The sequence below is a fragment of the Calypte anna genome, chromosome 3 (assembly GCF_003957555.1).
Source record: "Calypte anna isolate BGI_N300 chromosome 3, bCalAnn1_v1.p, whole genome shotgun sequence".
In the NCBI taxonomy this organism is placed as follows: Eukaryota; Metazoa; Chordata; class Aves; order Apodiformes; family Trochilidae; genus Calypte; species Calypte anna.
Window position 1 is genome coordinate 43,509,979 of NC_044246.1, and position 22,849 is coordinate 43,532,827.

Sequence of the window (22,849 nt, forward strand, 5' to 3'; positions counted from 1 at the left end):
ATGAGGAAGTACTGAACCATTTTTGCTGATGTGAAAAAACTGAAGCCTGAAACAGACACCTGTTGTGGATAATTTTCCAGATAAACAGTTTAGGTTTAAATAATTATTTTCAATTATGTTCCACCTGTTCCTTCCTTGTAATTAAATTGTACCCCAGGTGTCCATACACATTTTTTTTATATCCTGGAGTCACGCATCCAGTATACTGATCCTGGCCTGGAAATGAATGTCCCATTTCCTTTCCCGTATTCTTACTTCCCAATCATATTCTTACTGATTGGAAGTAAATGAAGAAAGTAGGGAAGATCAATCATATAGATACACATCACGAAAAAAAATCAAACAGCATTCACTGCATTTCTGGCTTCTGACATTACCATTTACACCTATGCTACTATTCCATCTATGCTGCTTAACAAATTAGTGGAAAAGAACCAGCAAGAAACTGAAGAGAAGGTAAAATCATGGTATCTGGGAAAATATAAAAGATGACTGTGCGAAGTGCTAAAAATATAGAACAAAGCGTTTCTTTGTTCTATAAACAGAGCAGTGATTTAAATGACTGGATCACCCTTCATTCCCTTAGCTTTCTGTTAATCTACAGAAGAGTCAGTCATGAATTTCCAATGTAATAACAATCTGGCTTAATTCATTTATCATCCCATTACTTTAGTGTAGTATGGTCCAGATTTTTGGGGGGTGGGTTTTTTGTTTTTGTTTTTTGTTTTTGTTTTTGTTTTTTTTTTTTTCAGTCCACAAGGCAGTGTAATGATGGGAGGCCCACATGAAAGTAAAACAGTAAACTATAATAATATATCTAAATTAAAAGGACAAGAAACATTTTAACACTTCATAGCCTGTTTGTGATAGTCTAAGTTGTGATATGTGATTTTTAAATTTGCTTTTCTATTCATTTTTTCATTTTCATTTTGTAATGCAAGACAAATGAAAAAAGAAAACCAACTGGTAGAACATTAATTTATTTCATGAAGTATTTGCAGAAGACTTAATAAGCACTTACTTTGTGCAGAAATACAAAACACTGTGTCATTAAACAACACTGTTTCTGGAAAATGCTGCAAACCCTTAGCCCTAAGACAGTCAGACACGCACAACTTAAAAGACTCCGTCTTGAACCAAGTTCTGCATGCAGAATCACGCTAGCTGGCGATCATTTTTAAGAGGCTTTGAAGGTTTGGAAATGCTCTGCGTGTTTAATATCTTACACGCGGCATCTCCGAGAGCCTCAAGCTCTTGGGAAGGCTCAGTGTAAGGCCGCCCTCTGATGGCAAACGCTTCCTACAGCTGCGGCAGGCAGCACACACAATTCCCAAAGGACAAGAACCATGCCAGAGCCAGTCTCTTACATCCAACAGCACGCAGGCATAAGCACAGGCAACCTTGACCTTCCAAATTTCAAGCTGGGTACAGTTGTTACGCTCCTCTGCCAAAACGACACAAGTGTCATCTCCTCGTTGCTCACACGCTGCGACGGAGTTTTGCTGCGCTTTGGTTATTGCACTCAGAGAAACTCAGCACTGGAGCTGGATTCTCTAGCCCTCCTTCTGTACACCTGGGTCTCATAAATTCTGGCCTCACTGAAGGGCTGTGATAATTGTCGTAATAACTTTGTGTCTGTCATGGTTTGAAACTACTCTCTCGGGCATAACAACAGAATAGTGCAGAGCAGTATCTTAACCCCGCTCTCATGTACCCTTTTCCCCTTCCATTCCTACCTTACCCCACTCATATGTATCAGGAAGGGCCAATACAGAATTACCCTGCTAGTACTACTTAAGGTAAGACAAAATAACAGCACAGTGCTGCTGGACTGGAACAGAAGAGAATTCAGAGCAGAACCTGCATCTCCAACTGCATGTCACACAATTATGTCATTCTCCAGACAAAAACTGTACAAGTTAAAAAAAACCCACTCTGAGGATTTAAGCCCTAGAGCACTGAATATCTCTCAGTATCACTTTGAAACAGAAGCATATAGATACGTCACACGTATTTTGTTGCTCACAGCACAGAAAGCACCTTAAACAGAGCATTGGATTACATATGCATGTGCAACTTCAGTAAAGGAATAGAAATAAACCTGATTTTTCATAAAGACACCAAGCAGTCAATTCTTTTGGAACAAAATGTACTTCAAAACTATTATTAGGATACCACGGTTAAAGCCTGTGTGAGGTAGGAATTATTATAATAATCTTTTCATACTATCATTTAAAACAACACAATACCAGTTTTGAAATTCTGTGGCACGCTTGAGTTGTCTGCTATTTTGAAGGTTCATGCTTTCAAAGAAACTAAACTGACAGCATCTTGCCCATAAACGAAGGTTTATCCTTACTGACCCCTCCTACAAAGTCAGATAGTTTACTGAAAGGCCAAGTTGTGTTCTGTTTGTTGTTGCAAAGCAGAGTAAGCTGGCACCTGCAGAGCCAGAATTCTGGAGTATTTCCATTCCTGCTGCGTGCAGATGAGTGTAGAAAAAGAAATGGAATTGACAGTATTATTAGTATGACAATTTGTATATCAATTTTAGAATAAGAATAATTTTCTTTGCTTTACCATACCACTTTGCTGTTGAATGGCACTTTGTGTGTGCCTGTGCATAGCAGATGCTCTGCAGGTTACTGAAGTAAGTGCAGATAAAGAAGGTGGCTTACCTTGTGTCGTGCCGTCTAGTCCCATGAGACATTTCATTGCCCTGATGATTTGCTCTGCCACAGGGGGACACATAGATGTGGCATACACAGCACTGTGAGAATGAGTTCGTAAAAAGTCCACAAGGTCCTTACACAAGCAAAACAAAGCATGAATGAGCTTTGAGCTGGTGAAACACAGATCTCCTTCTTAACTACTGCAGGAGTGAGAGCACACAAAAGGAAGAGGACGTTTCACTAGTTACTGGCTTGCTTTCCTGGCTGCTACTCTTAATGCATGGCCTGAAGAAACATCAGGCAGGTGCAGATATTTTCACATATAAGTAGGGCAATTACAGCTGAAACATAGGTCTGGAATAGAGCAATGTTTACTTCTCTGCTAAGACTTACTAGAAAGGAGCCAAAATAATTTAAAGACCGATGAACAGCTGCACTTAAAATACCATTCAGTTCCTCTCTGGAAATGAAGCAAAGCCTACATGACATCAGTTCAATTTCTCTACCACAACACTTAACCCAGGAAAAACAATCTTACTGGGATCTATCTTTAGCTGTTAGCATATATATTTATTTCAACAGAAATAAACAGTATGGCAGGGACAGTCATGTTAGAGTTGATATAGTTGCTTTAACATTTTCTTAAGTAACCAAGCACATTCTGTGCTTGGAGAAGAAGCATTGCTGCACTGCGAGCATGTGTCAAGTACCAGTAACTCTCCAGAATCTAGGGTTATAGTAGGAATTTAGCACTTGATTAAGACCATCATTGTTATGACAGCTTATATCTCCTGGTGCAAAATATCAAAGTAAGAGTTACCACACTGAAAGCTGAATGCGTGTTAGTGACACAGCTCCATGAGGCTTGCTTGAGAACTGCTTTTGATAAAAAATATCACCAGAAAAAAACACCTCAGAGTGTAACACAGACTATTGCTAAAAAAGCTGTACGAATCTGTGCAGTAGTTCTGGTGCCGAGAATAAAGATTCACCTAACCTTACAGAGGTTATGCATTGCTATATTGCAATTATATTCCTAAGGGACTGATCACATAGTTAAGAAGGCTTCTGTGTCATAGCAGATGCAGTATAAACAGTGCCACAATGAGTTTTTGGTTGCAGAAATGAATGTAAGTTCAGCAATAAGTGTGTAGGGTAAGCAGCTGCCATCAATGCCTGGAAGCCCAAGGCAAAGCTTTGTGATATTCACAGGCATGAAAAGGATGATCCACTTGCATTTTAGAAAACTTCAAAGGATTATATGACCAAATATGTCAGACTGCTTTTCACAGGTCTAGGCGTCCTATAATTGCTAGCTATATTAGCCACATTGTCTTTGGTAAGAATTAAACATTCAGATACATATTCAAGAAGCAAAGAAAAGGGATTCTTGATGCATTATGATAGCCTGTTTTAGGGTCTCCACGGGCAAAACCAAAAGAGGACAGCAAGAAATATATACTTTCTCAAGCCCTTTTATTCTATCCAAGTGTTAGCCTTATTAATGTTATCCTGACAACAACCATACGGGAAGGCTTCCTACTCATTCAACAAACTACTTTAGAAATACTTTCAGCAGAGTATGAAAAGGGTAAACAATCAGCAGCCACTTGATATCTCTGTCAAGCAACAAAACCAATGACATTTCACAATGGTGCTGATTAAGCTTTCTCTGTTTCTACACTCCTAGTTAAAACAAGCTCAGCTCTACTTTTTGTTGACATCTGTTGTTGGCAAGAGGTTGTTTTGCTAATTTATGCAGAGCAACTGAGGACACCCATCTTACTGTTGCAAAAGAACCTCAGTAACCCTCTTTCTCCATGCTCCTAAAAAATGCAACTTTGACAACCCACAACTGTTTAGGAATTTTATTATCAGTGGATGAAACTGTGGCTTTAATCTCTCAATATTGCTCCACACACTGTTTACAAATGGGAAACAAAGTAACCAGCAGTCTGCATGCAAATTAATGTACTGAAGAAAATTTAGCCAACCACAACATGTCTAAACATTTCCAAGACAAACAACAGTCCTCAGGGTGGCACAGAAATACCCAACCCAAGCAAATTACATAATATGAGCATGAGACAAAATAAGAATGTCTGACTGTTTGATGTGCATTTGAGATCCAAACAAAAATGGTGCTAACTTTAGAATAGTGCTCCTGTAAAGCAGGAATCTTTTCCTATGTGAAAAGATTGTGAAATGAATCACACATAGCAAGAAGGTACTTCCCCCCCCACCACCACCCCCACCTCCCCGATGCTAAAATGTTTGTTTTTTCGTTTTACCTTTTTGCCAGCTATATAACCTCCAGCTGCGCCAAAGCTCTTTGTGAACGTTCCCATTAATACATCAACGTCATCAGGACTCATACCGAAGTATTCCACAACTCCTCGGCCTGTTGCTCCCACTGCACCAATGCTGTGAGCTTCATCCAAGTAGAGGTAGGCTTTGTATTTCTTCTTCAAGGAGACTATCTCTGGCAGGCGCACAATGGACCCTTCCATGCTGTGGATGGAAAGAATCACGGATGCACAACAAATCCTGTTCTCTCTCTCTCTTTAAGATATTGTCAGAAAACACAGGCATTAATTACTTTATTTTATGGAAGGCATTCTGGAACCTCAGCTTTTATTTACAGTTCAAAGAAAAATTGCAACCCTTTCACATCTGCAGGTGAGTATAAAATGGTTTTAGAATGTTCTAATTCAAAAAACTAAAACCAGTCAAAAAGACACTGAACACTGAACATGCCAGGAAACAGCAGGAAAGGTATAAAGTAAGGGAAGAAACTCACCCAAAGGAGCACATCACAATTAATTACAAGCCAAATAGTGTAATGAATTATAAGGAATGGCAATAATTCCGTCTGGTCCTTGCTTACTTCATCATCAGCTACTGTGGCAGTATGTGGGGGTAACAGCTTTAGAGCAAATTAGGTTGGAGCAGGGGAGTTGGGACTAACACATGCAGGAGACAGGCCACAGAGAATGCATGATGGTGGCATAACTGCAAGCAGCTCCAGCCTTCTGAGTTCATGGATTTGGGGATTAGAAAACGGAGTACTCTTGCCAATTGTTAATCCGATTTGTATTTTTTATAAAATGGAGATAGCCTGCTACCTAATATGCAAAAGAAAAACGTTTCTGTTCTTTTTACTGTCTTACAGCCATGAAGGAAAAGGAAACATTCTGAATTGGCACTGATGGTGTATTGAGACTTGTAGAAATAAGAAAAGATGATAAATCTTTTGTATCATTGGTAATTGTCACTAAGCTAGAGGGCACAAGGGAGATGTACAGGAAGATGAAGGCCTAGAAAGATAAATAAGAAATGCACTCTAATGCCATAAAGAAGGAGTATCAATAGTATTGCTGTGAAAGTCTTGAAAACCTTTGTGAGGTGACTAAAGCTACCCTCAAATATGCTCTGATGCACTCGGTATTCATTTAAGTTAAACATGTTCTATTCCACTATCTGAAGTGAGAAGGTCTTTAAATGCTGAATACTTCCTATCACACACAAAGTGAGTGCTCTGTGTGCGAGAAAATACAGCACTCTATGGCTAAGGCAAGCGACTAAGGTATCTGACTGCAAATGTTACAAGAATTTCAGGTAGGCAGAAATGTTGAGTTTGTTCCCACAGAGCACGTATAAAAGAGCTGTGAAATCAGTACAAATTCTTGGCAATTTTCAGATCCTGGATCAGTGGCTGTCACAGATTGAGTTTTTGCCACTCTAGATGGCAAACAGCTGTACCAAACAGCTGTAAGTTTGGTAGCATGAAAGAAGCAGGATGTGCTTTTAGCACTTGAAAAAATTCTGACAATTTTAGTCCTTTTTTCATCCTTCGGTCTCCTGGATAAGCCTTCAAACAGCTGTGGCTCCAGTTTTGAAGGAGACCTGCCCATGGGCAAGTCACCATTAGTTTGAAAGGACATCGTGGGGAAGAAGCCATGGAGAAGCCTGTGCTTTTGTACTCAGAGATTCAGAGAGCCTGGCTGTGTGTGCCTGGAGGCATTTTTTTGGCTGTCAGGTGACTGGTGGCAAATCTTGCCCTTCTGCCTTGCCTAGCAATAGAAGAGGCTGCTGTGGGGCCGTATATTAGCACCGTGGTCTCTTGCAGCAAAAAAGGGTGGGCTTGTTCCTGCCAGTTGACACTTGGAAGCTGGGGGAGAAGAAACTTGAACTACCACAGCTATTTTCCTAATGAATACAAGGGCAGAGCTCACAGTTCTCACATAGCCCAGACCTGAAGAATTTGTTAGCTAAAAATTATACCAAGCCACTGGGTGTGCTTGGGCATGCAGCAACCTATGTGCTGGGGATGGCAGCTTTCAGCTGTGCCTCGTTGGCCTGCAGGTTGGCTGGATGTAAGAGAGGAAGATAATGGAGCCAAGGATCAGCTCTGCAGACGGCAGGGAATAGACATCCCACCCGCTACCTTCCAGCAATACATGGGCAGACTAGCTAAGTGGAGGAGGACACAAATAGATTTTCCACTTTAAAGTGGACCTCATTAGGCTCAGTGGCCTAATGGGGAGTGTGGCCTTGTGGGGAGAGTCAGCATTTATCTAAAAGAAAAACAAGAGTAAAAACAGAAAATTAAAAATACAGGGCCTGATTTGCTGCATATTTGTGGAATAAAAGCAAAATTGTTGCTGAATCCCAGAATATAGAGGGTTGGTACATGTCTGTGGAAAGATTTAACCATTAAGTGGATTTAATGAGAATTTTTCTTACTCTTATGAGCAGGAGACTTCTCTTTGAACTCCAAGCTGTTTAGCAAAACAAGGCACTTGTATTCAGTTTCAGTGTTGATTTACTGCTCCTCAAAGATGTTGGCTGACATAAATATTGCAATAGTTGACAGAGATCATAATGTGGCCTTGGAGTGTCCATGGAGTAGATAAAGCATTGCTGGTTTCATGTATGTTTTCTTTGCTGCCATTCAAACAGCCTCAGCCCTTCTGATGGCAGAGATGAGAGCTATTTCACTGCCTACTCTGTTCTTGATCTCTCTTTTGACCCAAGGAGATGGTTTGTGATATGAGCACTGCTCTGTTTAGAATTGCTCCAAGATAAAGCTCACTTCACATAACCCCTTGGGTAGCCCAAATGGAAAGTTTACCAAATCCTTCAGTAAATATTGATGTCAACTGAGTTTAAATCAGAGAGCCAGAAGTGAACTGTAAGCATTCTGTCTCAGTCTGCTTGTGTCACTTTTACAAAGCTATTGATCTGCTTCCAGATCTGCTCAAGCATACAGGGCACAACAAAAAAAGCTGGATACAGATGAACATAAGCTGGCTCTGCCCAGGCCAGACATCCTCCTTACATGGTATTACATCCTGTCTTGTAGCAAAAATTGTTTACTTGGTGGCAGGGATGTAAACTTCTAGACTGCAGCTGACCCTCATCTCCCTTGCTTGGTGGGCAGGTACAAGAGCTTGCTTCAGTACACATTAAGATTTAATAGATTTCCAGATGTGAAGAGATAATTCAAAATTTTGGGATTAGTGAATTTTGAACCTTGATTCGATCCACATCAAACCATTGAAATGCTTCCTGATGCAGCTGATAAAATGTAGAGCCAGGTCCTTTTAAAGACAGGAGGTGTGCACTTGTTCCTGCCACTTTACTTGGAACACAGGCTTGCTCCTGACAGGACACTGACACTTTTTGTCCAGTTCATTTTGAATCTTCTCGGGAAAAGAGTTCTCTACATCCTTCATTTTTTTTTCCTGTCAGAAAAATTAGTTCACTAATATTCAACCTGTTATCTTATTCATACTTGCATCATGCTACCTCTCTGAACATGCCCTATAGTTACACTACCTTTAAAATATTCATAAGTTTTATTTGTTCCCCTTTCAGGCTAGTACATAATTGAGAAAAGCCTCCCTTCCCTGACCTGCTATTCCTAATACATATGCATTCTATTTTTATGTTTATTTTGGGTCTTGTTTTCTCACATAAACCTTGCACAACCTTACAACAATCTCTGTTTTGTTGTCCAGAGAGTTTTTAGAAACCTTCCAACCCTGCCCTCAATTGCAACCTCATATGTTGAAACAATAGAAATATTAACCTTCAATGCTGATACCTGGCCAAAGACATTTAAGGTTACCCCATTCTTTCCTGGAAGTCCAGTCACCTAATACCAGGAAATAAAAAATAACCCTGATAAATTACCTACAGTACTGACATTGAATCTCAAAGAACTTTTAATACACATTAAAAGGCACTGCACAATATCTAACTGATCAGAGATATATTCTCTGAGCTGGAAGGGAAAATACTCAAATTAAATTAAAAGAAGGGAAACAAGAAAGGAAAAAGAAAATCTGTTTTGATCAGTTTCTGGTGCCCTGTAACTACTGCCTTGGGCTTTGGCCTATCTGTCTCCTGGGTAAACATACGTGCAAGAGAGCAGAAACCTACCACAAACCATGTAAGAACACAGTAACTGATTAATCTTGAACTGGAAATGGTAGAAGCCAAGGAAAATATTAGCTGAAATTTAAGTAATAGAAATATTATTTAGCAAGTCAGTTTAACTTGTGCTCTGGAGACTGCCAAAACATGTTCATGCTTTTTGTACTGAAGATTGATGGCTAGATGGTTTCTCTAAGTTTGGAATGCAAATGGAATATATTTTCTTCTAGGCTAGTCCAAGTTAAGAATGATCTTTCACTATGAGTTACATTAACTTCTGATGATTGTTTTTTTGTTTTGGTTTTTTCTTCTTTTTTTTTTTTTTTTTTTTTTTTTTTCTTTTTTTTTTTTTCTTTTTAAGATAACAGAGACATTTAAAAGCAAACAAACATATACTTATTGGTATTTATTTGACATGTATCTTGAGTGCTTCCCAAGTCAAGAGGCCAATTTTTCCTTTAGTTGTAACCAAGAAAAATCTGTGGCTTATGGTTTCAAACACAAGCCTGATTTCCAGAAATGCTCATGTTGGCTGACAATCACTCTTTTTAAATTTTGCCAGCTAGTAAGTCAGGCCTTATGCAAAGTGTAAACACTTTCACATACTTCTAATGGAAACTTTTTCCATATGATCATCTTCACCATATTAAGACTATGGTGTACCATATAGCAATATTTTTTTATAGAGAAGGAAAACTTAGTGTTTCTTTTGCATCTCTGGAAAAAGCATTTCTGTAAAAATTTGCCAAAGCAAACCTGCAAGTCAAGGTATTTTAATTTGAAGTATAGAACTGTCCAGGTTATTTAAATTTTGTGTTAGTTGTGTCTGAATTATAACTTAAGTCCCTCAAGGAAAAGAAAAAGCAGCATTAACAGTTGCAAGAAGAATACATTAACAACACTCTACCTCCTCCTAAATTCTCTAGATGAATGTGAATTTGGTATCTGGCAAATCTTCAAGAAAACTATTTCCATGCCAAGCATGGAAAGAACATGCACACAAAAAAGTTAAGAGTATTTTTAATATATCTTTCTCCAGCTTTTCTTTTGCATATGAAATGTTGTTAGCTACTCACTGGATTAGACTACATGGCCTTCAAGTCTGCTCCCAGCAGTCCTGTAAGGACACATCAGCTTCATGCTCCTCAGGCTGGCAGTGATGGCAAGGAAACAACATGATGGGGTGTGGGAGTGTTCCCCTCCAGTCAGAGCAGACTTGCTTTGCTACCAAACCACAATCTTCAATTTCCAATCTGCTTCGACTATGAAAACAACTAAGCAAGAAACCTAGCTACTGCTAGGGTTAGTTTCCAATAGGAGACTATTAGAGTGATGAGATTTAGTTTTCTTCATGCCTTTTGCAAGCACAGACATGCAGGGCATAAGTAGTCTTGACATTATTTAGCCCTTATGGGGCTTAAGGAACCTTATGGTTCCCTTTTAGTGAGGTTCTCTGGGCCTTAACATGCTTTTATTTTGTGGTACAACAGAAAGTCCTTCAAACTTTTGAGAACAAAATCTCCTTTGAAAATGAACTGCTGACCTAGAGGGAAAGGAAACTACATCCAATATACATCTGAAATTATAGTTATTATAATTGTTAATATCTTACAGTGGGTTTGTCCCACTGATTGGACCAATCTATACTTCTGTGTCCTCAGTCTACCTTCTTGCTCCCTAGTGGTCCAGGGTAAAGGGTATCCAGGGTATCGAGGGTATCCAGGGTAAAGGATTTAGAAGTGAAAAAAAGCTCAACAGCTGGAGCATTTTCTGGAGGCCATGTGACAGATGGGAATTTTTTTCAGTAAAATGTTGGTGGTCCACCTAATTTCTGCATGATCAAAGTCCTTAAATCTGAGCTTTCTTTTGGTAGTGCCAAGGTATGTTTATTTGCAGTTTTGCTCTGTTTATTCTGGTTGAAAGGAGGCGTTCAGTCTGCTTTGGATCAGCTGATCTGCTGCCGACCTGTTTCAGCTCTGAGTGACAGGTGTTTAGATAAGACTGATTTGTTCCCTTTGCAGATGGAAGTTGTTAGGTAAAAAGAAAGCACTGACAAATATGAAGTTGTGATGACATAAGATCATAAGATTTGTTATGAGAAAAGTTAATGAACTCAACTGGGATAACCTTTCTCAATAAAATGTCATAAATGACTGCCCATCTAGACTGGCCGCATTTCAGCAACATATGATACGTGCCCTATATATAAAGTTTAATGTCACTTTCATGAACCATATCATGTCTTGTGAACATTTCTTGTTCCTGTCTCTCTGGTGCAAGTGTCACTATTCCAAAGCCATCCTTCTCTTACTCCCCCATAGCAGCCTGGCTTATATCCCTTCAAACTTTTACCACCCAGATCCCTGATTCTTTAGTCCATTGCTCCTCTGCATGATCTCTACTTGTCTCTGCTCCAGCTCCTTGCCTACGAGTGACTCCTAGTCTCCATACTGTCCATCAGCCCACAACTGCTTTCACAGCAGTCTTCTCCTGACTTGAGCAGTTTCCAGGATGAAGTTTAGGGTGGTGAATCTGCCTAGTGCCTCTGCTTTGCTGCTGAGCTCTCATGATGGCTTTTATTTTGGTTTGGGTGTAGGATGCACCACTCTAGTGAACAACGGCTATCTGACTAGGATACTCTATAATTAGATGGTATTATGGTGCTATCTCATGGATTCTCAAAGGCACTTCTCTCATTCAGATTCCTTCAAGGTCAAATTCCACTATATAATTCTTTCAAAGCCACTCTTTTAATTTTGTTTTTAGGTTTCTGTTTAGTTTTGGTTTTTTTGTTGAAGTGTGAGTCCAGTAGATCCAGCAGTAATTACTATGAAGGTATTGATACCACTTGGCCCAAGTTTAGCTTGAATTTTTAGACCCCAGCAGTTCAGTAAGAACTTAATTAGTTTTGCGTAATTGTCTTTTGATCTGCTCATGCATAACAAACAAGCCTAGAAAACTCACCTTACTTATTAGCAAAACTCCTCACCTACTATAGCTCCATGTATTTTATTGCACATGTGACAACATAAACTAGCTGATGATCTGTCTTGCTCAAAGTACATCTCCCACTCCCCTGTGATTTGCTAAACTGACATTCAGAACGATGCACAGGATTTAACTGGAGCAAGTTATACCAAGGCTCAGACAGAGGTAATGGAAATCAACATATTTACTGTAAACAGTTATTGCAACCTCCACTCTCATTGAGATTTCTCTCAGATATCTAAAGTCAATGCTTGCTTCACACAATGTATCATCCTGTTCTCAGAAATTAGAAAGAGCACTGACATTTCTAAAATGTAAACATACCTGTAAATGCCCTCCACGAGGATGATAATTTTTCTCCACGCTCTGCGGCTTCGAGGCTGCCCATATATTATTGCCTCTCTCAACAGCTTCTCAAGGCTCTGCATATCTTTATTTAGAAATGAGAAAAAGGAGGAAGGAAAAAAATTACAAGGATTTTTCTAAAGAACGTTCATTTTTCTACTCATCACTGCTTTTCCTTATGCAGAAAAATACAACATTAAAAAAAGTATCCTGAAGAGAAACTTCTTTTATTAGTAGGCAAGAACTAGCTATTGATTTAATGTCTGAATGCAACCTAGTGACAAAGAGAGTTAAAAAGAGCTTCCAGTCATGCACCTTATCTGGGAAACTTCTAGAAATTCTTAGCATACGTTTTTCTTGAAAGGCTAAAGGTAACCACTATGCTGAGGTACTAAGGCTAATTGCCAGCAGTTGCCTGTATGGATTCCTGATAGTGATAATGTTCCAAGGCTTCCAAATAGTTTTTTATTGCTTTCCAGCATCACCATGGGCTTGTGAATAGCATGCACTGCTTCACCAAAGGCTTTGATCAGGCTGTGTGAAGCAAGTCAGAATGGAAGCAAAAGAGATCTTGTCCTTTTCAAGGTGAAAAATGAGAAAGACTGCTCATGAGAGAGGGAGAGCAAAGAAGAAGCAAGCACATGAATACACTAATCTGGTGCCAAAATGCTTGTTGAGACTTCCATATAAGGAGGTCTGGAACAATGGTAGCTGGTTTCTCAAGAACTGATCTAATAAAATTCTTGAATGAAAGCCACTGAAGTTTTGAAAAACATGGAAGACACAAGAAAAAAAAAAAAGCAGCAAAGGAATAAGAGTCAGACCAATTGTGACTCTCAAAGCAAGACTTGAAATCTAACCAACATTCTGGTGTCTGCAGAAGAACGAACACTCTCCAAAATTAATTATTTTGAGACTTTTCAGGAATTTCAGTCAGTATTTCAAATTTTTTTCAAAGAACATCTTGCAGGGACTCATAATACTCCGAGGAACACTACTGATCAGCTAAAATTGTGGATTGAAAAAAATCAGTGGCATTTTTTTCTCAATATTACTCCACTGCTCCATCAAAGTATCCTAATGCAGCTATTATAACTTTTTCAAATAGCAATAGACCAATCTGTAAAATACAATTATCCCAGTATTGACCTATATTTTGGTTTCCACCTGACTGGAACCAGATCATTTGCACAATAACTGTCCATCATTAATAACCTATGACCTGAGCAATAGCCAGGTTATAACCTGAAACCTTCCATCCTGGTACTTCACCATTTACTGATGTTGGTGAAAGATACATTCCACGGAAATCCTGTGCCACTCTATGCCTCCAATGTAATCTCTTTACCAAGCAAGACCTTACTATAATTTACAAAGCACAAAACATGCATGATATGTAGGCCCTTACTTTAATGGTACAATCACCTGCTCAGCAAAATGAGCTCTGAGATGGAAAAGCTATTATGAATAATACTATGCAGACATCGCAGTTTCCACTAGATGGCAATCATGGAAATAAAAGTCCCTTGGTGCTTTACAAGGGGATTTTATAACCAGCTGATCATTTGCAGTATGTGCATATGTCACAGGAGAGAGCTGCTCACCTTCTCTTCTGTTTAAAGCAGAGATTATTAAAAAATCCTTTAGAGTTCTGAGCATTAAAGGACTGTCCAGGATGGCAAAAAGCTTTCTCAGTGACTCAATGCAAAATTTGTATGCCCCCTTTTCTACACTGATTTAGTTCTTTACTGGTGCCATGTAAATACTTCTGGGACTTTTGAAACTCTCCTCTGAATCACACAGGGTCTTTCAATTCAGTATTCTGTCTGCATTTGGTTCATATTGGTTCTAGATAGGAAAGTCAGATTGCTAAAAGCATGGCTTGAAGATTCAGTTGTTTTAACATGCATCCACATGAAGAAACAAAAATCAAAAAACAAATAAGAAACCCAGAAAAAAAAAATCAAACCAAACCAAACAAACAAACAAAAAAAAAGAAAAAAGAAAGAAGACAGGATAAGAGAAGTTAAATGTATAAAACTTTGTCCAATAGAGGTGTTTAAAAAATACACGGATGTGAAAAGTTTCGCTGTCCAAAGTAATGTGGAACACAAGCCTGCAGAGAGGGAAAAACCTCTCTGAGGGATGAGCTTGACTGACTTTGCACATGACCGAGTTCTGCTGGAGAAAAAGTTAAGGACAGGTCTTTTTGCAAGAGCAAGGACATCTCACTTTGATTTTGATGTCTGATTTTGAAAAACATGTAAACGTGACCCTTTCCGAGACCTCTAACAGTCAGTATACAATTTGCTTAGGTGCAAATGAACTTTACTAACCTTTTTACTCTGTGCTTGTAGTGTCTCATTTGGAAAGGAGACACTGAGAGGAAGGGAAAATCGATTGCCTTTAATCTTCCCTACAAAAGGCTGCTTCTGTTATCCAAAGTGACCATGCAGTGCTCCCTGTATGCCTATGCTTACACTTCCAGAAAGTAATATATACCGAACTTCTGGAAAAACAACAGTGCCACCCCAGGTGGCTTTTGGATATAAAATTATTTGCCCATTAAATATAGTTAGACTGTGAAACACTGGGACACTGAGACAATGAGTTGCACGAGTCCATCTTGAATAACCAGTTATGGGGAAAATAACTGTCCTTCCTTGTTTGACCATCACCAGCTCAGGCTTTCCAGTGGTAATGGCTAACAACCATTCATCAGCCCAGGAGGTGGTGTTAAGGATTTCACTTGATTAATTAGTCAGAGCACAACCAAATCTATCCTTGTCTCACTTTCCACCCTCTCTCTATGTGGAGACATATTGTCTAGATATGGGGGATAAAGTTTCCTAAGCAGGAACAGTGTAACTCTTATTTTTATTAGAATTTAAGATAGACTTGCATAATCCTTATTTGGGATCTTTTAGAGCTACTTCAGCAGAACTACCAACAACACAGACTGCCTGTGGGCTGAAGCAACCGTGGACCTGGGCAGGCAGCCATGTGTCATGCAGCCTCCAGTGCAGGTGGGACTCCAAGTTCCTGGACAGGCCCCTGCCCTATCCCAGGCACTCTCAGTGCCTCTTTGCAGGGACACACAGCGTATCCACCCCTCATCCTCACATTGCAATGTTGAGGATGTCATCACCTCTCCTCTGCGTAGGCTGGGAAGCTACTGCATGATGTCAGCTGAATAGTTTTTATTTAAAACAAAAAAGCTACTAGTACTGCCCTTTTCACATTCTTCTTTCCTTTGCTTTGCGTTTGGGACTCTTGTTTTCAGTTTCTTCTACTTTGCACTTACATGCAAATTTATGCAGACTCTGTGGCTGCCTGTACCTTTTCAGCTTCCCATGCAATCACCTCTCCCCTGCTGCACTGCAGCATGCACCTCTTCCTCTCTTACTCTCCTGGTACCTTTCCTGGTCACTGTCCTGTCATGGGTGACTTGAGTGGCTGGCTGTAATGCTGACCCTCATGGCAGATCCTGAAAGTAATGAAGGGAAACCACCGCAAAGGTTTTGTTGAACTAAGCAGTAACTGCAGGACTGTAGAAAGTTTTTTGGTTTTTTTTTGAAAGTTCCCAATTGATGGAGCAGCTCTGGACAACAAAAGAATCTTTAATTTTCCTGAAATCATGCCTTCGAATACCTTCATTTAGAATGGGGTGGTGGGAGTGGTAATTACTGCATCCACACTAACAGTCTGAGATTCCCCTCCCTGCTCCTTGTAAGTATAAATCTCTGTGAAAGTAAAAAGAACTTGCTCAGGAGAGCTTCCTCTTCATACCTGGCAAGTCAGACACGGTGTTCTCAAATCAGAAGAGGCAAATGCAGACACATCGTGCTAGGAGCAGGATATACCAGTCTCCTCTCTGTGGCAGCGTCTGTATGCGTCACAGGGAAATAGATGCTCAACTGGATTAGGCTGTGGTCCACCTATCTGGTACAATAATCTTTTCTCTGATAGTGGCTAGAGGCTTCAGGACAAGCCCTTAGAGGATAATGTGCCTTTCATCCTGCTCTGTAATACCTGCAACACTGTCCTCCCTTCTTAAATTCAAGGACCACCTTTGGAGAAAAAGAAATAAATTAAGACATGATCTTGTACCAAGCAACTGCTACGTCTTTGCTTTTCACAATGAAAGAGATTTTTATGCTAACTTTTACTTCTTCATTTATCTCTTTCATTTCCCCCCTGTTTTACTTAGTTGCAATTTTAAAGGCATACGTTTTTAGCTTTCCACTTGTTTTTCACTAGAGAATATATTTGCGCTCAAAGGTGAGAGCCTTGTGGTGCCTAAGAGTTCTTTCATTGTTAACTACAACTCCTCCAGCTGTGTTTTCCCTTTAAGTTGTCCTCATGGCACACACATCTGAACTCCAAAGCATTAATTTGACCGAGTAGACTGAGAAATGCAGGAGCTGATTAACATAAATTCACAACTGCTGTCCAAGCAGGAAATTATATTTTGTATGGAAACCTGAAGAGCTCACACCTGCACGACACATTTCTGCCATCAACCACCTGATTTGTGAGAACCCAAAAAACCCTTTACTACTTTCACAACACTCTCAGAAGGTGTGTACGGATGAGCTAGAAATCTACTACCTATGATCCCCGTTTCAGATGTGGATTTAATCACCAGACTAGAGGCCATATTTTCATCTAACCAAGGTGCTTGGTTCTGCCTTGGAATTTCCTTCCCTCCTTGTACTATCACTGATTCTGATTGCATGCTGAAGTGCCCTTGCAATGAAGAGAACTGGAAATTTTTCTTCCATGTGGCTTCATTTCTTTCACAACATTCCCACAGACTAATCTAAACATATAGATGTGGCAGCAACCGAGCTGCTTGATGCTATGTGGGCAAAATGTAGCAGAACTAGAAATTATAAACAAATCCTAAACAAAGCCTTGTACAGCACCTTAAAAAGGTGCAGACTGAATTAACCTGTATGTAGTTAGTAACACACTCATTGGTCCACCAAGTTAACAAAGATAGGATCTCACCTAAAACCAGTATGAGACCCAAAACTGCTGCACTTGATAGTGCTGCACCAATAGAAGACCAGAACTGCTGTGACAGAAAAGTCTTGAAAAATTCACAAGTTGATTAATGGTTAACTATTTGCTTTTGCTTTTCAAGTTTTATTGGAAAGGTCATGGGATTTTGGCTAATATTTAACCATGATAAAGGTCAGAGGTTCTGAAAAAGTGCTTCAAAGTATATTGTCTTGATAAAAGATCTTAGAAATGAAAAAGTGCAAGTGACAAGCCAGTTTCTTCCTGGGTAAGGAAATAAAAAAAATCTGAGACTGTACCCCCCATATATAGCTGAAGGACCCCATGTGGGTCCCTTGGGGAGGGCAAGAGAGGCTCCCTGGAGCATCAACACCCTCTGGCACAAAACTAACCAAGGCCAGGCCACTACTGCTACAGAGGTAGGGAGATGTTTTAGCTTCACACTTTCCTCCCACTTCATACTGGTTGCTGGACCATGCTGCTGGCTGCATTTGTAATGTAGAAAAGCAGCTCTTTTCTAGCTTCCTAAACAAACCATTGTGCATTTGCCACAGCAGGGGACACAAGATGCAGGTGCTTTATGGGCATGTCAGAATGATTTTTGCCCACTAGAAATACTACTGCATAAATTTAGGAGTGCTCAAGTCCCAGCGTAAAAAGAAAATATTAAAAATATCCCCACACCCATTCATCAGAGCAAGAGATTCAGCAAGACAAGCTTTGTTGTTAGTACGCACAAAATCTCACAAGTCCCTGGAAAAAGTCCCTTAAAAGTCAAATAACCTATGGCATAGTGGTGAGATCAGGACTAGCAATAATGGGAACTAGTCCACATAAAGGGAATGCCTTGTTCAGAAGTTTTCAGCAGGGCTGAAATGGAATATTGTCCTACATTTCTCTCACACGGATGATCTGTAGGTGCGCGCCTGTGTGTTTCTCTCAGCTCAGGCCTGTAAATTCCTGTCTATTTACAAGGATGGGATTGTTCACTGGGAGGCAAGATTCAAGGCGCATTCCTTGGTCCAAATAAAAATGGACTAATAGATCCATAGTGTATTTTTGTTCTATTACTCACCTTAAGGCCTGAAAACCTTCTCATACACCTGTGCAACTTTTTTGTCAAAAAGGAAATAAAGCCCAGATGCCTTTTATTTTACTTAGGAGTAGAAGTGAGGTCTAAAAATTTTATCTGCTCTAGAAAAGATACTCAGGCTATTTGTGCAAATTGCAATGCCCAGGACAGCTACCCTCATACTGAAATAGAATTTCATTAACTTTTGCAACAATAAGAACTATATTATGCATAATGAAGGTAATGGGTAGAGAATACTTCTTGACTTATTAATGAAATAAGCATAATTATTTTCTTTTGTGTAATGACAAACAGATCCAGTACCACAGATTATATGTTTTGAAATAACATGGTTTTACAGAGTTAGGTACAGAGTAGCCTTTGAAAGATCAAGGTGCTTCAGCAACAATGATAAAACGGCAGGTTATACTCTCTTTTTCTGTGAAGTAGTTTTACCATATAACAAATTTTCTGATAATTTGTCTTTTAAAAAACGTTCTTCCAAAAAAGGGAAAGGGATAGAAAAAGGAAAGGGATAGAAATTTATATTGCCAAGCTTGTTAGGAAGGGAGGTTACTAGCACACACCTGTACATGCTTTTTTCTACAATATTCGGGAAGCAGCTGGGTCAGAAAATCCACCATTGCTTCACTGGGTTTTTACATAATTATTCCTCCTTTTTTTGATAACCATTTATAATAACTGCAAGAAGAATTCATACCTCATCCTTCTCCTACTGTCTCTTCTGCATGTGCAACTAAGAAAGTCGGAGCCAAAGTAAATATATTCTAGGCAGTTTTATGAAGGGTATTTCACGGGATTTCAAAAGCGGCTGATGCAAGCAACAAGGAAAAAAACAGTCAGCATTCCCAAGCTGAATTCTAATAGCAAAAGGTAACTTCAAAAGCTGCTTTCTGATTGAAATATATTTTTTATTCTCCTACACAGCAGTATGTATCAGGCACTAGTGGTAATACTACTTGGCATCTCTTTTATTATCTTTAGTGTAGGGCAAGACTGGGTCAAACAGTGTGTTTGTATAACTTGGCATAGCTCCAAAGGAAATGAGCAAACTCCTGCCAGCTCACAGCTTGGCTCCATGCATACAGGGAAGAATGTGATACAAGTTAAGCCTTAATCCTTTTTGGGATAGGACTTAGATTTACTCTTTATTTCTGCACCTTGCTGGACAATTGTTCCAACTGCTCATTGAAGGGAAGGGCCCTAGCCAAGCCTTTGATGCAGTATCATCTTCTTGTTGATGCTCAGGGCCAAGTATTTTAAAGGGTTATTTTTTCCTTATATGATATCACAGAATCGTAGAATGGCTTAAAGATCATAGAATGACCTTAAAGATCACTTAGTTCCAAGCCCCCTGCATGGCCAGGGACACTTCCCACTTAGATCAGATTGCTCAAGGCCCCATACAACCTGGCTTTGAACACTTCCAGGGAGGGGGCAGCCACAGCTTCCCTGGACAAATTGTTCCAGCATCTCACCACCCTCACAGGAAAGAATTTCTTCCTAATGTCTAACTTGAATCTCCCCTCTCTAAGTTTAAACCACTTCCCCTTGTCCTCTCACTACACACACATGTAAAAAGCCCTACCCCAGCTTTCTTGTAGGGCCCCTTCAGATATTGGATGATTGGTATTAGGTCACCTTGGAGTCTCCTCCTCTCTAGACTGAACAATCCCAACTTCCTTAGCATATCTTCATAGGGGAGGTGCTCCAGCCCACTGATAAATTTTGTGGCTCTCCTCTGGACATACTCAAGGAAGTCTATGTTCTTGCAATGACACACATCAATCTCCTGTCCTTAGAAAGAAGAGGTAGATGATATTGCCCTTTTTTGCTAGCATATGGAGGAGGCGTTTTAAAAAGCAAGGGAACACACATTATTATCTGAGGCTGAAATTAATGCTTATTAAAGATCTCCAGGTGGTTACTTAGGGTGCAAAGTTTTCTATTAATTCACAGAGTCAATACATCAGAAGGAACCTTTCTTAAACGTCAAGATCTATGATATGGATAATGGCTTAGTGCTGTCATTGTCATGCTTATGAACAGACAAATTAACATACCATGACAATTTGGGCACGTGTGTGCATGCCTGTGTATATGCTACATATCCACACATTAGCAAGATTAATCTGGGAGGCATAAGCAACACAGCTCTGATCTCAGAGCACCTGTCTAACTGAAAAGAACCCTCCCAATGCTGGCTGGAAGATTTGGTTATATGTGCCCTTAATCAGTATGTTGTTCTAACTTGCATTACACTACACCTTGGCAGATCCACAGAGAACAAGGCTATCTACTTCATTTTGGGTGAAACTCTGCAACCTATAAAAGCAGTTCTGCTGGATTACACTTTTGACTGCTATCCCTCCCCAGTACACACCCTATTTGCTCCAAAGCAAAAGCACATACATGCATTTCTGCACATGACTTTAAAAGCTTTTGGTGATGTGTAACTCATGGATATGATTAAGAAAACATTAAAAAGAATGATCCTTGTAGCCATGGAACTAACAGAGAGAGATAGACTAAAAGTCGGCTGAGAGAGCATGAATGTGTGAGGTTTCTTCACATTAAGTGCTTTCTGCAGCTTAGGTTAAGTGTCATGACCTACAGAACTGTGATGACAAAAGCTGACACTGAAATTCCAAAGAATATTTGCATAAGTTTCCACAAGTTCATTTTGAAAATATGTTAAGGTGATGTCTCAGAAATGACAGGCAGACTGACTTTGGCAAAGCAGATCTCTAATCTGCAATGAGTTTTTCCAAAGCAACCTGGATGGGCTTCCACTGATATTTGCTAATACTCTTCAAGTGACTGTCCACATTTTCCAGTGCTGGATTAGTGCTTTTCAAACAGGTCACTAGTATTTTTAGGCACACAGATTATTCAAAAGATCATCAGCTTTACTTTGTCATAAGCGCAAGCAGAGAGTGCTTAGGTGTCAGGTTCTTGGGAGCAGAATGTAATGCTGGGGGATAGTTAGACACCAAATTCCTTAAAGCAAGAACAACAACTCCAAGTGATGTCTTCACTGCTTCCCTACCAGTCGAGCATAATACACTCCTCAAAGTGGAATGTTATTTGAAATGCTGTGGGAAGTGACACAAGCCAGCTGGGCTGTACAAGGCACAGATGGGTGGAGAGGCTGAGAATATTTGGATCTGGGTACTGAGAGGTCATCCTGCTAGATGTGATGCAAATCTAAGTTTGAATGGGACAAGGCACTGAACAAATTGAAGAAGAGATGAGAAAAGACTGAGAAAAGACATAGCAACCATAACTAGCATATCCAAGTTTGTGGAAGGGAACAACAGGTTGGGGTATGCTACAGGCTAAACTATCAGTAATCACTTCTGTAAAAACATATGGGTTCAGATGCTTTTAATTATTGAATGATCTTCAGAAATTGCTTCTTGCCCAAATTATGAATAGATATTAATTATAACAACACCTTATATTATAATTATAATGTGCTTTTCATTCCTTAGGCCTTTTACAGCATATGCATAATTCATTTTTCTCACCTCAGGGCTGAACACAACACTTAATAAAGAGAAGGGACTGTATTAGCTATTAAAAAAGATGATCAGACCTCTTTTCTCATTCCTTACCACTTCTCTAGCTTCTTAGCCTCTGTGGCATTCATTGTCTGGTGGCAGCAATGGGGATGAAAAGGGGAATTGCAATGGGAAATATGGGAAAAGAAGAAGGTCTTGTCCTCAAAGCCAGCCACAATGTCTCTGACAGTAACCACAGCAGCATTAACTGAATAGAAGTTTAAAAGCATGAATATTTTAGTAGACAATTATATGACTGCAAAGTTAATGTGTGATTTTTATACTTCAAACAGTATATAGGATAAAGCTTTTGATATAATCATCTGCAACTTCAATATAGCTCCCCAGGAATTCAGGGTAATTGTTTCATAGATCATAGAAAGTTACAGGTTTCAAGTAATGTTCCACTAATGTAACTCTAGTTGCACTGAAGCTGCTAAAAGCAGAGGTGGGAAATATGGAATAGGTTTTTGTAAGCATGTTTGTACTATTTTGGCAATAGTGACAACAATAAACCTTTATGACAACACATAGTCAGTCAGTCATTCAGCATGACAAAAAGATAGCAATGAGCTTAAGACTGAAATTTGAAATCAAGGTCCTTCCTAGTAACACAATTCATGCACAATAGCAATTATAGTATTGCATTATTAATTTTCCCCCATCAGATATCACTTACAGTATCAAAGAGTGAATCCTTCTGTCTGAGCAAAAGTATCATC

General features: G+C 39.5%; 1 protein-coding gene across 1 annotated transcript in view; it reads right to left on the minus strand.

Annotated features, from left to right (window-relative positions):
• SPTLC3 (serine palmitoyltransferase long chain base subunit 3) overlaps positions 1 to 22,849 on the minus strand; it is a 50,763-nt gene that overhangs the window by 13,578 nt on the left and 14,336 nt on the right. Inside the window, exons 6-8 of the mRNA XM_008500897.2 lie at positions 12,426 to 12,531; positions 4,964 to 5,183; positions 2,679 to 2,805 (exon numbers count right to left, since the gene is read on the minus strand). Coding sequence (XP_008499119.2) covers positions 2,679 to 2,805; positions 4,964 to 5,183; positions 12,426 to 12,531 — 453 coding nt within the window. The remainder of the gene's footprint in view (positions 1 to 2,678; positions 2,806 to 4,963; positions 5,184 to 12,425; positions 12,532 to 22,849) is intronic.